The sequence below is a fragment of the Cetorhinus maximus genome, chromosome 17 (genome assembly GCF_964194155.1).
Source record: "Cetorhinus maximus chromosome 17, sCetMax3.hap1.1, whole genome shotgun sequence".
NCBI classification, from domain to species: domain Eukaryota; kingdom Metazoa; phylum Chordata; class Chondrichthyes; order Lamniformes; family Cetorhinidae; genus Cetorhinus; species Cetorhinus maximus.
In genome coordinates, this window is record NC_135895.1 from 74,552,988 (window position 1) to 74,568,354 (window position 15,367).

At 46.1% G+C, this 15,367-nt stretch overlaps 1 protein-coding gene across 7 annotated transcripts in view; it reads left to right on the forward strand.

Moving 5' to 3' along the window:
* The window catches only part of LOC144692513 (roquin-1-like), a 158,978-nt gene that overhangs the window by 117,443 nt on the left and 26,168 nt on the right, over positions 1–15,367 (forward strand). For 5 of the 7 annotated variants that reach the window (XM_078561472.1, XM_078561471.1, XM_078561473.1 and 2 more), the window contains 3 exons: positions 1,468–1,767; positions 5,719–5,942; positions 12,600–13,003. In XM_078561472.1, coding sequence (XP_078417598.1) covers positions 1,468–1,767; positions 5,719–5,942; positions 12,600–13,003 — 928 coding nt within the window. The remainder of the gene's footprint in view (positions 1–1,467; positions 1,768–5,718; positions 5,943–12,599; positions 13,004–15,367) is intronic. The other 2 variants (XM_078561475.1, XM_078561476.1) reach the window with 2 other exon arrangements.

Consider the following 15,367-nt stretch of genomic DNA (forward strand, 5'->3'; position numbering starts at 1 on the left):
TCTGTCATGTTATGGTCACTGTTCCCTGCACAATAAGATTATTAATTAACCGCTTATCATTGCACAAAACCAAATCTAAGATAGCCTGTTCCCTAGTCGGTTCCTTGATGTACTGGTCTAAAAAACCATCTCTTACACAATCCAGGAATTCATCCGCCACAGTATTATTGCTAATTTGGTTTGCCCAGTCTATATATAGATAAAAGTCACTCATGATTACTGTAACACCCTTGTTAAATGCATCTCTAATTTCCTGTTTAATACTGCCCCCTACCTTACCACTACTGTTTGGAGGCCTATAGACATTTCCCACTAATGTTTTAAGCCCCTTGTTGCTTCTCAGCTCCACCCAGACTGATTCAACATCTAGATTTTCTGAGCCAATATCCTCTCTCACTATCGCACTGATTTCATCCTTAACTAACAATGCCACACCTCCAACCTTTTCCTTTTTGCTTGTCCTTCCTAAGTATCGAATACCCTTGGATATTCAGTTCCCAGCCTTGGTCACACTGCAGACATGACTCCGTAATCGCAATCATAACGTACACATTTACATTTATTTGCGCTGTCGATTTGTCTCCCTTATTGCGAATGCTCCGTGCATTCAGAGACAGTGCTTTTAGACTTGTCTTTCTACACATTTTTTTTGTACTATGGCCCTATTTGCTGCCAGCCCCAGTTTCCTCTGCCTTAACTTTTGCTTTTTACTTTTTTTCTTTCATTTCTATCTTTGTTTCCCTCTCGTGTCTCCCCACTCAGGTTCCCATCCCCCTGCCACTCTAGTTTATTCTTGGAGGTTTCATCACATGGCATCCTGCCTCCAACTGCCCCACGCTCACACTCCCGCCATTGATCACCTGACACATCCATCCTTGTGACACAGCTCCCCAGGCCATTCAGGAACTCTTTGTTACCTCACTGGATGATCCTTGGCTATCAGTCAAAGTGACAGCAACTTGCATTTATATAGCGCCTATAATGTAGTAATACAGCTTTTGTTGCCATGTCCTTATGATTTTTGTTTCCTGGATTTTGCTCACCTTGGTGCCTGGGTGATGGTCTTTAATTGCAGAGCAATGCTGACAGGTTGCAACCTCAATTCTACTCCAATTCTGAGGCACTCAAGTCTGCAGAAATTCAGTGAGCAACCACAATTTATAACTAAATATTAGAATTATAGAGACTTTCTCAATCATTGGAGTAGCAGTACCTGCCTTTTACTGCTCAGATCCATGGTAGACAGTTTATTTCCTGCTGCATTGAGCAGTTTTCAGGGCCAGAAATGTTCCCCTTTCTCCCCTGTGCCCCGACTGTGTCCCTGGTACTGCCCCCCACCGCCACCGCCACCTGCAGCACTGCTCGGACCAGTCTCATTGGGTGTATCAAACCACTCACTGACATGTTGAGCTGGTAACTTGTTGCACCTTCCCCGTTTGACATCTCGATGACGTCTCTCTCCTCCAGGTTTCGCATGCGGAACAAGAGGTTAGCAGCTGGCCGGCCCCTCAGTCAGTCCCTTACCCAACTCAGCAAGGTCGGAGGGGTGATGCCGGTCACATCCAGCACCTTATCAGACGAGGGTTCCTTGGAAACTGGCACGAAGCCCGTGTCCATTCAGAACGGCATGGTGGCAGCGAGCAGCAGCATCGCACAGCTGATCTCCCGCGGGACTGACTGTACCTACGACATCGGCATGAAGTCGGGCAAGATGAGTGACATGAGCATGAGTGCGCCGGGATCAGTGTCGGGATCTCCACCTGACTCGTAAGGAAACTCTTTAACTTCACCCTAAAGTGCTCTTAACACAACCACAGAGTCCCATCACCTGTTTTAGTCATCAGGCAGGTGGGAATCTCAACACTACCTCTGATGGAAGCCACCCTGCCACTCACCACCATGATCATGCCCTCTATCCCAGCAAAGGGTTCTCCCTCTGAGGTTCAATCATAGAATGGTTATTGCACGGAAGGGAGGCGATTCAGCTTGTCATGTCTGTGCCAGCTCTCAGCGAGACCAGTTTAGCTAGTCCTCCGTCCTTTCATGTGAATTTTTCCTCTTCAGATAATTATCAGATTGCTATTTGAAACCCACGATTGACTCTACCTCTACCTCTACCCTCAGGTAGTGCAGTCCAGATCCTACTCATTTTTCCTCCTATGGGAAGAGTTTCACCTGGCTTTTAGTCAGCATGTCAGAGATACTAATTTACGCTGCATGTTTACAGGGACCATTCCAACATAGGAAACCATTTAAGGAGAGTTTGCATTTATATAGCACCTTTCACAACCTCAGGCTTCCTCAAAAGCGCACTGCAGCCAATGAAGTACTATTGAAGTGTCACTGCTGTAAAGTAGAAAACACAGCAACCAATTTGCACACAGCAAGGTTCCACAAACAGCAAAAAAAAACCAGATAATCTATTCTTATCAATGTTGGTTGAGGTATAAAGATTTGCTCAGGTCAGCAGGGAGAACTTGCCCTGCTCTTCTTAAAAATAGTGTTATGGCATTTTTACATCCACCTAAGAGGTTGGATGAGGCATTGGTTAATATCTCATCTGAGAAACAGCACCTCTGACATTTCAGCACTCCCTCAGTACTACACAGGGAGTGTCAGTCTGGATTGTGTGCTCAAGTCTCCAGAGTGGGACTTGAACCCACCACCTGCTGATTCAGAAGCAAGTGAGTACCACCCATTGGCCAAACGGGAGAATAGTGAGCTATGCGATGGGGTGGTGAAGGTTTTCTGATAGTAACAGCGATTGCGTGTAATCGCTGGGGCTGGGTGTCAATGTGCCCATTTGAGATGGGACAGGAACATAAGTGTAAGTTGGCAGCAGATCTACCAGGAAACCCGTAGGCATGGTTAACAATTTGATGATGTAGGGCTATTTAGGGTTAGTGACGGTAGGAGGTGGGGAGGGTGTGAGCATTTACTTGAATACCAACACAAGTATCAACAGCTTGAGAACTGTGGGTCTGAATGCTTCTGACAAGACTGAGTGTAAACATGAGTGACATGCTGAGTCAGTATGGAACGTCATGCTGTTGCTGCTTGGCTTGTATGGGTGATGGTGGGACGAGAGGGAGGGGATTGTTGAAAGTCAGTTCACCAGGGAAATAGCACTGCAATTTCTGTGGGTGGAGTAGCTTCTGTCAAGGTTCCTTACCGGAATCCTAGCCCACTTTCTTCTTGTTCCTTTTCAGCCTGACCCCCTATTCAAACAAAAACAAAATACTGCGGATGCTTCAGTGCTGTATGCTTCAATTACTCCTTGTTGCAGTGAGTTCCATATTCTCAGCATCTCTGTGCAAAGGAATCCTGCTAAACCTTTCTGACACCCAAGAGATGTAGAGACAGCTGGTTTCTATACACTGTTCCCTTTAGATGTCGTTTTTACGAGAGGGGAGGTCAAAGAAATGGGCCCGAGCTACTCAGTGATTCACGGACTCAAGTGGCTGATTTGAGTCTTGTGCAAATGAAGTGCTGAACCAGGAGCAGGAGGAGGCCATTCAGCCCCTTCAGCCAGTTCCCCCATTCAATTGGATCATGGCTGATCTGTACACTAAATCCACCCACCTGCCTTGGTTTATGACCTGCCCTTCCCTAACAAAAATCTGTCAACCTCAGTTTCAAAATTTCAATCGAACCCCAGCCTCAGTAGCTTTTTGGGACAGAGTTCCAGATTTCCACTAGCCTTTGTGTGAAGAAATGCTTCCTGACCCCTAATGGCCTCGCTCTAACTTTAAAGTAATGCCCTGCTGTTCTGGATGCCCAATCAAATCCATTGACCATCTTAAAATCTCAATTTGATCACCCCCCTCTTAATCTTATATACTCAAGCAAGTACAAGCCTAGTCTATACAACCTGTTTAACCCGTTTGGCCCAGTTATAATTCTGGTGAATCACTTTTGTTCATTCATGGGATGTGAGCGTCGCTGGCAAGGCCAATGTTTGTCGCCCATCCCTAGTCGCACATAAAAAGGTGGCGGTGAGCAACTTTCTTGAACTGATGCAGCCTGTATGGTGTAGGTAAGATTAGTTAAGAGTCAGCTACATTAGTGTGGGACTGGAGTCATATAGGCCCCGGTCCCATAATGATGTCAGGTTTTCTTTCCCCTCGGACATTGCTGAACCAGCCGGGGTTTTTACAGCAGCCTGACAATTTCATAGTCGCTTTCCCTTCAGCCAACTCTTTATCTCCAGATTTTGAAAACTGAATTAAAATTCACAAACCATCTTCAGTGGAATTTTAGCAAGTTTCTCTGGATTAATAGCCCAAACCTCTAGATTACCAGCCTAGTATCGTAACTGCTCCCGTTCCTCACCCTAGTCTTTGTCAAGTAATTCAGAGATTCTGAGTTCAAATCCCACTGTGGAAGTTGTGGAATTGGATTCAATAAATCTGGTCATTTGTGAGTGAGTGTACAGCTGAACTATGAGAGCTCCCAGGGAGGGAAACCTGCTGTCCATACCCAGCCTTGTCTACTGACACTCCAGTCCCACACTGTGTGGCTCATTCTTAATGGCCTCTAAAATGGCGCAGCTATAAACTAGCAGTTTATAAACTAGAAGTTTAGCAGTGAATACCATCACCACAAGGACTGCAATGTTTTGAGCTGAAGACCCACCAACACCATCTCGGGACAATAGATCCCTCGGTGCTATTTGGAAAAAAACAGGGGAGTTCTCTCTGGTGTCCTGGTCAGCGATTTATCCACCAATCAATATCACTAAAAAGATTATCAGCTCATTATCTCGCTGCTCTTTGTGGGATCTTGCTCTGTGCAGATTGGCTGCCATGTAGCCTACATTCCCACAATAACAGCACTTCAAAAGTACTTCATTGGCTGTGAGGAGCTTTGAAACTTCCTGTGGTTGTGATAGGTGCTGTAGAAATGCAAGTCTTTTTTTAAGCTTCAGCTAATGCTGAGCAGTAATGGGTGTCCTTGCCAGCAATCGCCTACATCCCAAGAACAAAGAAAAACCTTCAAGACCAGGCAAAACTTCTGTCAAACCTCCCACACTGTACAAGCCCCAATCATAGATTACCTCCCCCATACCGTCACTCAAGATTTTAATGTTAGATATTTAGTTGCAACAGGAGTCGTCAATAGCAGTTTCCATGGGCAACATGGAGGTAGTTGCACAGATGTCAGCCTTTGATCCAGCATGAAGAATCTCCAAAACCCTAGCACTCTAAAGTGCTCTGCTCTGCCACACCTCCCTCCCTGCCCCCCAAAAGTCTTACCCTCTTTCAAGGATCCAGAGCTTGCCCCCAAGCACCACTCCTAATGCTAAAGACAACCTACAACACCCAAATCAACAGTATCCACTGAGCACACAAGCCCCAACAGGGCCCTGGTCACAGTTGTGTCCCTGTGCAGGCTGTCATAAGGAGCTGAGAGTCACTGGCTGCTTTATTTGCCGACCTGCAGGCTCTGGTTAAAAAAAAGTAACTAAAATGAGTGTACGGCTATTCTGAGACCTGGAATGGGAACTGCATCTGAGTCCTGACAAAGATAGCTGACCAATATCCATGTGTGAGGGTGTTGAGAGATATGGAGCAAAACGGGGGGGTGGGGGGTAAATGGGTAAATGAGGTGCAGATCATGAACAGCCTGCTTCTGCTCCTCCATTGCCCCTAGCTCTCATGTCTAATTGGATCTCTCAAGCTTGCCTCAGACTAACCCTTTTTCTCCCCTGTCCTTCAGCAGGATGGAAATGCCCCAGAAGAGCTCTCTTGGTGCCTTGCCCCTCAACACCCTTTCTGCACCACCCCGGATCAGTGCCGAGCTGCCACCCATGCCAGTCTCCAAGCCAATTCAGATGGTGCCGCGGGGATCACAGATGTACCCACCCACTCAGCAGCCAGACGTGTACTATCAGGACCCACGGAACTCTGCTGCTTCCTACGAGGCAGCGCCGTATGCACCAAGTAAGTAGCCTCTCCTTGTGAAAACAGAGTTGGCCATCATGGGGCCAGTGTAACAGACCAGGGGAAAGGGCCACTGACAAAGATTTTGCTGAAACCAACAGTACCTTGTGTGAGAGGAGGACTCAAAACTCACTAGCTCTTGGGGTGTGCACTCATAGCTAAAGCCCAGTCCCAAGGTAAGACACCGCTGGAACTCGGGTTACCACAGAAAGGGTCTCCATGGCAGTTCAGAGAAGTACAATTAAACACGGGCATCTGTTCTTTTAGGAACCAGGGATTGCTTATGTGGAGGGAATGATAAATCAATCCTGGATAAGGTGCTTGAGATTACGGTGCGTTCAAGAACCAGCAAGCTCAAGATGCACAGACTTTTTAAATTCTTTCACAGGACATGGCCACAACTGGCTAGGCCAGCATTTTTATTGCCCATCCCCAAACGCCCTTGATAAGCAGGTGGTGAGCCGCCTTCTTCAACCACTGCAGTCCATGTGGTGTAGGTACACGCACAGTGCTGTTAGGAAGAAAGTTCCAGTGCAAGTGGTGGAGGAAGTGAATGTTGGAGGTGGTGGATGGGGGGCTAACAAACAGGTTGCTTTGTCCTGGCTGGTGTCAAGCTCCTTGAGTGTTGTTGGAACTGCACTCATCTAGGCAAGTTGAGAATATTCCATCACACTCCTGACTTGTGCCTTATAGATGGTGGACAGGCTATGGGGAGTCAGGAGGTGAATTCTCAGCCTCTGACCTGCTCTTGTAGCCACAGTATTTATCACAGAATCACAGAATCTTAACGGCACAGAAGGAGGCCATTCAGCCCATTGTGTCTGCACCGACTCTCTAACTGAGCATTATAACCAAGTGCCATTTTCCCTGTACCCCTGCACATTGTTTCTCTTCAAATATTTATCTAATGTCCTCTTGAATGCCTCGATTGAACCTGCCTCCACCACACTTCCAGGCAGTGCATACCAGAGCCAAACCGCTCCTTGTGTGAAAGAGTTTTTTCTCACGTCACATTTGCTTCTTTTGCAAATCACTTTAAATCTGTGCCCTCTCATTCTTGATCCCTTTACAAGTGGGAACAGCTTCTCCCTATCTATTCTGTCCAGCCCCCTCATGATTTTGAAAACTTCTATCAAGTCTCCTCTCAGCCTTCTCTCCAAGTAAAACAGTCCAAACCTCTCCAATCTATCCTCATAGCTAAAGTTTCTCATCCCTGGAACCATTCTTGTAAACCTCTTCTGTACTCTTTCCAATGTGTTCACATCCTTCCTATAATATGGTGCCCAGAACTGTACACAATACTCCAGCTGAGGTCTAACGAGTGTCCCATATATATTCAGCATAACCTTCCTGCTCTTGTACTCTATGTCCCTATTAATAAAGCCGAAGATACTATATGCTTTTATTAACTGCTCTCTCCACTTGTCCTGCCACCTTCAATGATCTATGCACATATACACCCAAGTCTTTCTACTCCTGCACCCACTTCAAAATTCCACCTCTTATATTGTCTGTCCATGTTCTTCCTACCAAAATGCATCACCTCACACATTGAACCTCATCTGCTACCTATCTGCCCACTCCACCAACTTGTCTATGTCCTCTTGAAGTTCCACACCATCCTCCTCACAGTTTACAACATTCCCAAGCTTCATATCATCCACAAATTCGAAACTGCCCCCTGCACACCAAGATCTAGATCATTAATATATATCAGGAAAAGCAAGGGTCCCAATACCGACACCTGGGGAACTCCACTACAAACCTTCCTCCAGCCCAAAAAACATCCATTGTCCATTACCCTTTGCTTCCTATTTTCAGCCAATTTTGCATCCACATTGCTACTGTCTCTTTTATTCCATGAGAAATTACTTTTCTCACAAGTCTGTTATGTGGCACTGTGTCAAATGCCTTTTGAAAGTCCATGTGCACCACATCAATAGCATTACCCTCATCGACCTTTTCTCTTACCTCTTCAAAAAACTCAAGCAAGTTAGTTAAACACGATTTCCCTTTTAGAAATCCATGCTGGCTCTTTAACCCATTTCTTTCCATGTGACAACTAATTCTATCCTGAATAATTGTTCCTAGAATCTTGCCCACCACTGAAGTTAAACTGACCGGCCTGTAATTGCTGGGCTTATCCTTACAACCATTTTTGAACAAGGGCGTAATGTTTGCAATTCTCCAGTCCTCTCGCACCTCCCCTGAGTCTAGGGAAAACTGAAAGATTATGACCAGTGCCCTTGCAATTTCTACTCTCACTTCCTTCAATATCCTTGGATGCATCTCGTTCGGTCCCAGTGCCTTGTCAACTTTAAGTACCGACAGTCTATTCAACACTTCCTCCTTATCAATTTTGAACCCTTCTAGTGATTGTTTCCTCGTCTATCACCGTGGCCTGGGTAGCATCTACCTCCTTGATAAAGATAGATGCAAAGTATTCATTTAATACCTCAGCCATGGCCCCTTCATCGATATGTAAATTCCCTTTTAGGTCCCTAATTGGTCCTACTCCTCCTTCTACTCCCCCTTTTACTATTTATGTGCTTATAGAAAACTTTGGGATTCCCCTTTATGTTGGGTGCCAGTCTTTTCGCATAATCCCTCTTCGTTTCTCTAATTTGCTTTTTCACTTCACCTCTGAGCCTTCTGTGTTCCTCTTGGTTCTCAATTGTATTTTCTACCTGACACCTGTCATAAGCACACGTTTTCTTCTTTATCTTTCAAACTCCTTTTTCATCCAGGGAGCTCTGCACTTGTTGGCCCTACCTTTCCCTTTCGATGGAATATACCTTGACTGTGCCTGAACCAATTCTTTTCTGAAGGTGGCCCATTGTTCAGCTGCAGTTTTTCCTGCCAATCTTTCATTCCAGTCTATCTGGTCCAGCTCCGTTCTTGCCCCATTGAAGTCGGCTCTTATCCAGTTAATTATTTTTACTCTGGATTGCCTATCGTCCTTTTCTATCAACATCCTAAAACATACAATACAATGATCACTGTCCCCTAAATGTTCCCCCACTGTCACTTGATCTACTTGGCCCACCTCATTTCCAAGAACCAGGTCCAACAGTGTGTCTTTTCTTGTTGGATTGGACACATACTGCTGTAGAAAATTCTCCTGAACACAATCTAGGAACTTTTGCCCCTCTCCACCCTTTACACCACCACTGTCCCAGTCTACATTCAGGTAATTAAAGTCCCCCATTATAACTACTCTATAATGCCTCCATCTCTCTGTAATTTCCCTGCAGATTTGTTCTTCTACACCCTTCTCACTATTTGGTGGTCTATAGACTACACCAAGCAATGTAATTGCACCCTTTTTGTTCCTTGGCTCTAGCCAAATTGATTCTGTCCTACCAACAGCACTAGCAAGGAACTCAGTCCCAGCCCTGTCCAGATGCAACCCATCCGGCTTGTACAGGTGCCATCTCCCCCAGAGCCAGTCCCAATGCCCCAGGAATCTAAAGCCCTCCCTCCTGCACCATCTTCATTCATCTACCTTATCCTCCTATTTCTGTCCTCAATGGCACTGGGAGCAATCCGGAGATTACTACCTTAGAGGTCCTACTTGCTAATTTTCTACCTAGCTCCCTAAATTCTGATTGCAGGACCACATCCCCCTTTCAACCTAAGTCATTAGTCCCAATGTAGACCACGACCGTTGGCTGATCACCCTCCCCCAGAAGAATGTCCTGCAGCTGCTCTGTGATATCCTTGATCCTGGTACCAGCGAGGCAACATACCATCCTGGAGTCATGTCTACGGCCACAGAAATGCCTGTCTGCTCCCCTAACCAATGAAACTCCCTATCACTATAGCTGTTCCTTTCTCCTCCCCTCCTGTACAGCCAAGCCGCTCATGGTGCCACAAACTTGGCTCTGACTGCGCTCTTCTGAGGAACCAGCACAATCACCAGCTTCCAAAACGGATCTGTGAGCAGAACACCAGGGGACTCCTGCACTACCTGCCTACTTCTCTTGGATTGCTTGGTGATCACCCATTGCCTCTCTGTCTCCAGGCCCTTAAGCTGCGGTGTGAGCACCTCTGTAAACATGCTATCCACGTAGCTCTCAGACTCATGGATGTGCCACAGTGACTCCAGACGCCGCTCAAGCTCTGAAACCCGGAGCTCAGGTTTCTGCAGCTGACAGCACTTCCTGCACATGTGGTCCATCTAGGACACCGGTGAAGTCCATGACTTCTCTCATATTACAGGACATACATTCCACTTGACTGAGCTGAGCTGCCCTGCCATGCCTTAACTCTTAACTTTATTCTACTTTGTATTATATGTATTACTTTATTATATTGGCCCTAGATTTCCCTTATTCCTGACACTTCGCAGTTAAATCCAAGTATAGGAACTTTACAAATGTTACACTTTTCTAATTTACTTACCGGTTCCTACTTACACAAGGCCACCGCTCTTCTTTCTGTGGAAAGGTAGAAAAAGAAAGGAGCACCTCCTCCCTCCTCACTGAACTCCCTCAGTCACCAAACTCCAACTGAAGCACTCTACTACAGCCAAACACAGCCCTACAGTGCAACCTGGACTCCAGTTCAGTTTCTGGTCAATGGTAACCCCCAAGATGTTGATAGTGGGGCATTCAGTGATGGTAATGTCATTGAATGTCATGGGGCGATGGTTGGATTCTCTCTCGTTGGAGATGGTCTTTGCCTGGCACTTGTGTGGTGCAAATATTACTTGTCACTGCTCAGCCCAAGCCTGGATATGGCCCAGGTCTTGCTGCATCTGGACATGGACTGCCTCAGTTTCTGAGGAGTCACGAATGGTGCAGAATATTGTGCAATCATCAGCGAATGGTAATGCCATTGAATGGCAAAGGGTGATGATTCGATTCTCTCTTGTTGGAGATGATCATTGCCTGGCACGTGTGGTGTGAATGTTACTTGCAGGGTACCTGGATCAGGCAGGTGATAGCAGCAGATGATCAGATGGATATTTGGAAGTGGGCAATGGGAAAGGCACCAGATTGTGGAGGGTGCCAAAGGGACTGTAGAAAGTGCATTCTGCTGCGTTACTTTCAACAATAGTTACTCTCCTGTGTTCTACATTGTGACCACAAGGTGGTGCTGTAGTTGGATTAATACAAACCTACAGCAGGTCTGTCAGTATATGAAAGAGAATAGGCGGACTCTCCTGCAGTCAGACCCTGCATCACAAGCCTACTCTGATGAAGAATGACTTCTATCCCAAACCTTGTCCTGCCCTTTCTCCCGTGGTGCACTTTAATTTGCAGCATTCTCTGTCTTCATTGCCACTGAGGTATATTGGGTGATTAATGTTCAGACAGTTTGAGGCAGATCACAGATCCATTTGGAAACACAGCTGAATGTTCTGTGTTGTCAGTCAGACATTAAACTGAGGTGCTGTCTGCCATCTCAAGTGGATGTAAGATGGGTATCTGTTATTCTGTATATAAATGTCTCAGTTAGATTCCAGCCTATAACTCCCAGGCACTTGTTATTCAATGATGTTATATCTATAATATTAAAAATTTAGGATGACACTCCAGTGCAGTACTGAGGGGGTGCTGCACTGTCAAAGGTGCTGTCTTTCAGATTTAAACCAGGCAGACATAAAAGATCCCATCACACCATTTTGAAGAAGCGCAGGTATCCTGGTCGACATTTATCCTTTAATTAACATCACTACAACAGATTATCTAGTCATTAACATATTGCTGTCTGTGGGAGCTTGGCGTGCACAAATTGGCTGCAGTATTTCCTACATTACAACAGTAACCACTTCAAAAATATGTCATTGGCTGTAAAGCGCTATGGGATATCCTGAGGTTTGGAAAAACGCTATATAAATGCAAGTGATTCTTTCTGTGTATTAACCACTTGAAACCCTCAATTAGATTCCAGCCACTCTTGGATATCCATCACTTCTGACAGGAAGCATGGGCAGAAATTTTCGCTCGGCGGGGGCGGGCGCGTGCCCGACCCACTTGGGCATGAAATGACGTACATTGATGTCGGCCGAGTGTGCCAACGTCAACGCGCAGTTGCGCAATAGTTCGGTCGGCGGGCACGCGCTGGATCCAACAGTGCGCCCGCCGATAATTAAAAGGCCTGTTAAGGCCATTAAGTAATCAATTAATGTAAAATTTTCACTGCCCGTCCAACCTAATGGCTGGCGGGCAGGTGAAAAGGCCAGGTGGCTTTTGCATTTTTTGGAACGGGCGGGATGAGGTTTCCAAAAGCAAGTAAAAATAAAAACTTTAAGTTTTCATTAACAACATGTCCCTGCTCATGTGACAGAATCACATGAGGGGACATGTTTTATTACATTTTTATTTTCTTAATTTTTTTTAAAACATCGCTTACAGCTCCGTGCCTCAGGGAGATTATGCAGCGCCCACACGCGCGCATGTGTGAAGTTCACACTCGGCCTGCTCGCCCTCCTCCCTCACAGGCAGCGCTCAGCGCTGCCACTCGCGTTTCCTGCTGGCTGGGCATTAATTGGCCCGCCAGCGTGAAAATCGCCGTGCGGTGCTAATCGTGGTCAGCTTCCTGACCACCCCTGCCGAGTCCACCCACCAAGGGCAGAATTCGCCCCATATGTGTATTGTAAACTATTGTCAGGTTGTATTTTTTTACTGAAATCTCCTTCTATGTTACCAGACCTTTACTACCCTCACCACTCTTCGGGATCTGTGACTCCATACCTGCCACAGTATAGACGGGCTAGCAACGTAGCAGAACCTCCAATGCCGCCTTCCACTCTTCAGTATCAGGACCATTACCCAGCCTACATTTCAGAGAGGATGGGAAGTTCTCAGTACTCCAGCCCTCAGCAGTACCCGCTGGCACAACCGGTGTCAGGAATGTACCCGGCGCATTATGGCAGTCGCCGGGTGTACCACCCTCCACAGTCCTACACGAGGGAGGACATGCGAAACAGCCCCATACCAGTCGACATGCCATCTGCAGTCACCAACTACATCACAGAACCCAGGGAACGCTATGCTCCTGAAAACTACTACACTGTGAGCCCTCACCCCAACCAGATCAGGCCTCCTTACAGGGTAAGTACTGAATGCCAAGCTTTGAGTCCACCTTGAGCCACTTGTTTCTGTGTTTTGTGTAATCTCAACGGGGTCTCTGCTGCTGTCGATCTGTTCTGTGTGATCTTGACAGGGTCTCTGCTGCTGTCGATCTGTTCTGTGTGACCTCAACAGGGTCTCTGCTGCTGTCGATCTGTTCTGTGTGATCTCGACAGGGTCTCTGCTGCTGTCGATCTGTTCTGTGTAATCTCGACAGGGTCTCTGCTGCTGTTGATCTGTTCTGTGTAATCTCGACAGGGTCTCTGCTGCTGTTGATCTGTTCTGTGTAACCTCGACAGGGTCTCTGCTGCTGTTGATCTGTTCTGTGTAATCTCGACAGGGTCTCTGCTGCTGTCGATCTGTGTAATCTCGACAGGGTCTCTGCTGCTGTTGATCTGTTCTGTGTAACCTCGACAGGGTCTCTGCTGCTGTTGATCTGTTCTGTGTAACCTCGACAGGGTCTCTGCTGCTGTCGATCTGTGTAATCTCGACAGGGTCTCTGCTGCTGTTGATCTGTTCTGTGTAATCTCGACAGGGTCTCTGCTGCTGTTGATCTGTTCTGTGTAATCTCGACAGGGTCTCTGCTGCTGTTGATCTGTTCTGTGTAATCTCGACAGGGTCTCTGCTGCTGTTGATCTGTTCTGTGTAATCTCGACAGGGTCTCTGCTGCTGTTGATCTGTTCTGTGTAATCTCGACAGGGTCTCTGCTGCTGTTGATCTGTTCTGTGTAATCTCGACAGGGTCTCTGCTGCTGTTGATTTGTCCTACTCTGCAGAGATCATCAGGGTGAACCATGTAGGACCTGATTAGTCGTCACCATTCCATTTGTGGCCAAACGCAGCCTGATACATGTGAAAAAACACTGGGAAGCTACTCTCAGCATCGCCACTTAGGCCAGTGGAGCTAGTCTCCTGCCTACTGCAAACCCATCTCCATTTTCAATTCCACTGCTCTTCTCTCTAATAATGGGAGGAGAAAGTTACCAGCATCCTGACATTTCATTAATAGACTTAGAGACAGACCTTAGAGGGTATGAGCTGATCCAGTGTTGTAACACAGGATTGACAACCAGCCAAATGCTGAGGCATTACGACTTGTCCGTTACGATCTATTCTAACTGTGTCCCCTGTCCTGTTCCGGCCAAGACCAGAATCGCCTTCCTTCAAGGTATCACTCTGTCCTATTCCGAACCAGCCCAGGAATTGCCTTTCATCTAGCTTTCCCTGCCAGTTATTTTGGAATAGTCCCGAATTTCATAAAACTGTAACAAGTACAAGAATGGTTAATGAAAGAGTAGGGCTGATTTAATGCAAAGGGAAATTTCAGGGAGAATGGAGATATTGAGAATATACTAATGAGGACTTTGTTCCAGTTGAAGATTGTGTTAGTGAGAATGAAAGAGTACGAGAGGAAAGGGTGGAGCATTTCAGTAGCATAACTTTACCTAAGGAAGATGTGCTTAGAAACAGAATGGTAGCCAAGTGGACAAGTCACTGAGCCCTAAATAGCTGCATCCTGGAATGATGAGGGGGGTTCTGGGTGTAACCTTTCCAACATTCTCAGACATGGAGGGTTATAATATTCTGCTCAAGGAGGAAACAAACCAGAGAACTGCAGAAAAGGCAGCCTAATCCGCATGACGTAAACGTCCCGTGTATAATATGGGACAAAATGAATGCTGACCGCGAAAGACTCAGGTTAATTAATGACCACTGATGGGAATTGCGATCAGACAAGCCATGACTGACAAAATTAATGGAGTTCTTTCAGGAAGTAACTTTATGCATTGGTAAAGAAGTTATAACAACAGTTCTGGATGCTTTTGGTTTGATAAGGTGCTGCATGGGAGACTTGTTTCTAAAATAAAGGCACACGTTATTAAGGGGAATGTAGCAGTACTGGCAGAGAGTTGGTCAAAGAACAGAAAACAGAGTAGTGGCTAATGGATGATTTGTAAACAAGAGGGGTATAAATGGCGATGTTTGCAGGAGTCAGTTTTGGGGTCATTGCTGTTCTCAATACTTATGACTTGGGGCTTAGACTCAAAATTTGCACCTGACAAGAAGTAGTGATTTTGTGGTTAACAATGAAGAGTAAACAGCTACAGGACGACTGAGACAGGTCATTAGATTGAGCAGATACATGCTGAATGAAGGTTATTGCAGAGAAATATGAGGCTGATTCATTTTGGGAGTACAAATAAGGAGAGGAAATATGCGCCAAGTGGTAAAACTTTAAACAGAGCGGCAGAGCAGCAGATTTATGGACTCTGAAATGCGAATCTTTAAAAGTGGGGAGTGAGTTGATAAACACGTGGAATGGTGGACTTTTATAGATAGGGGCACT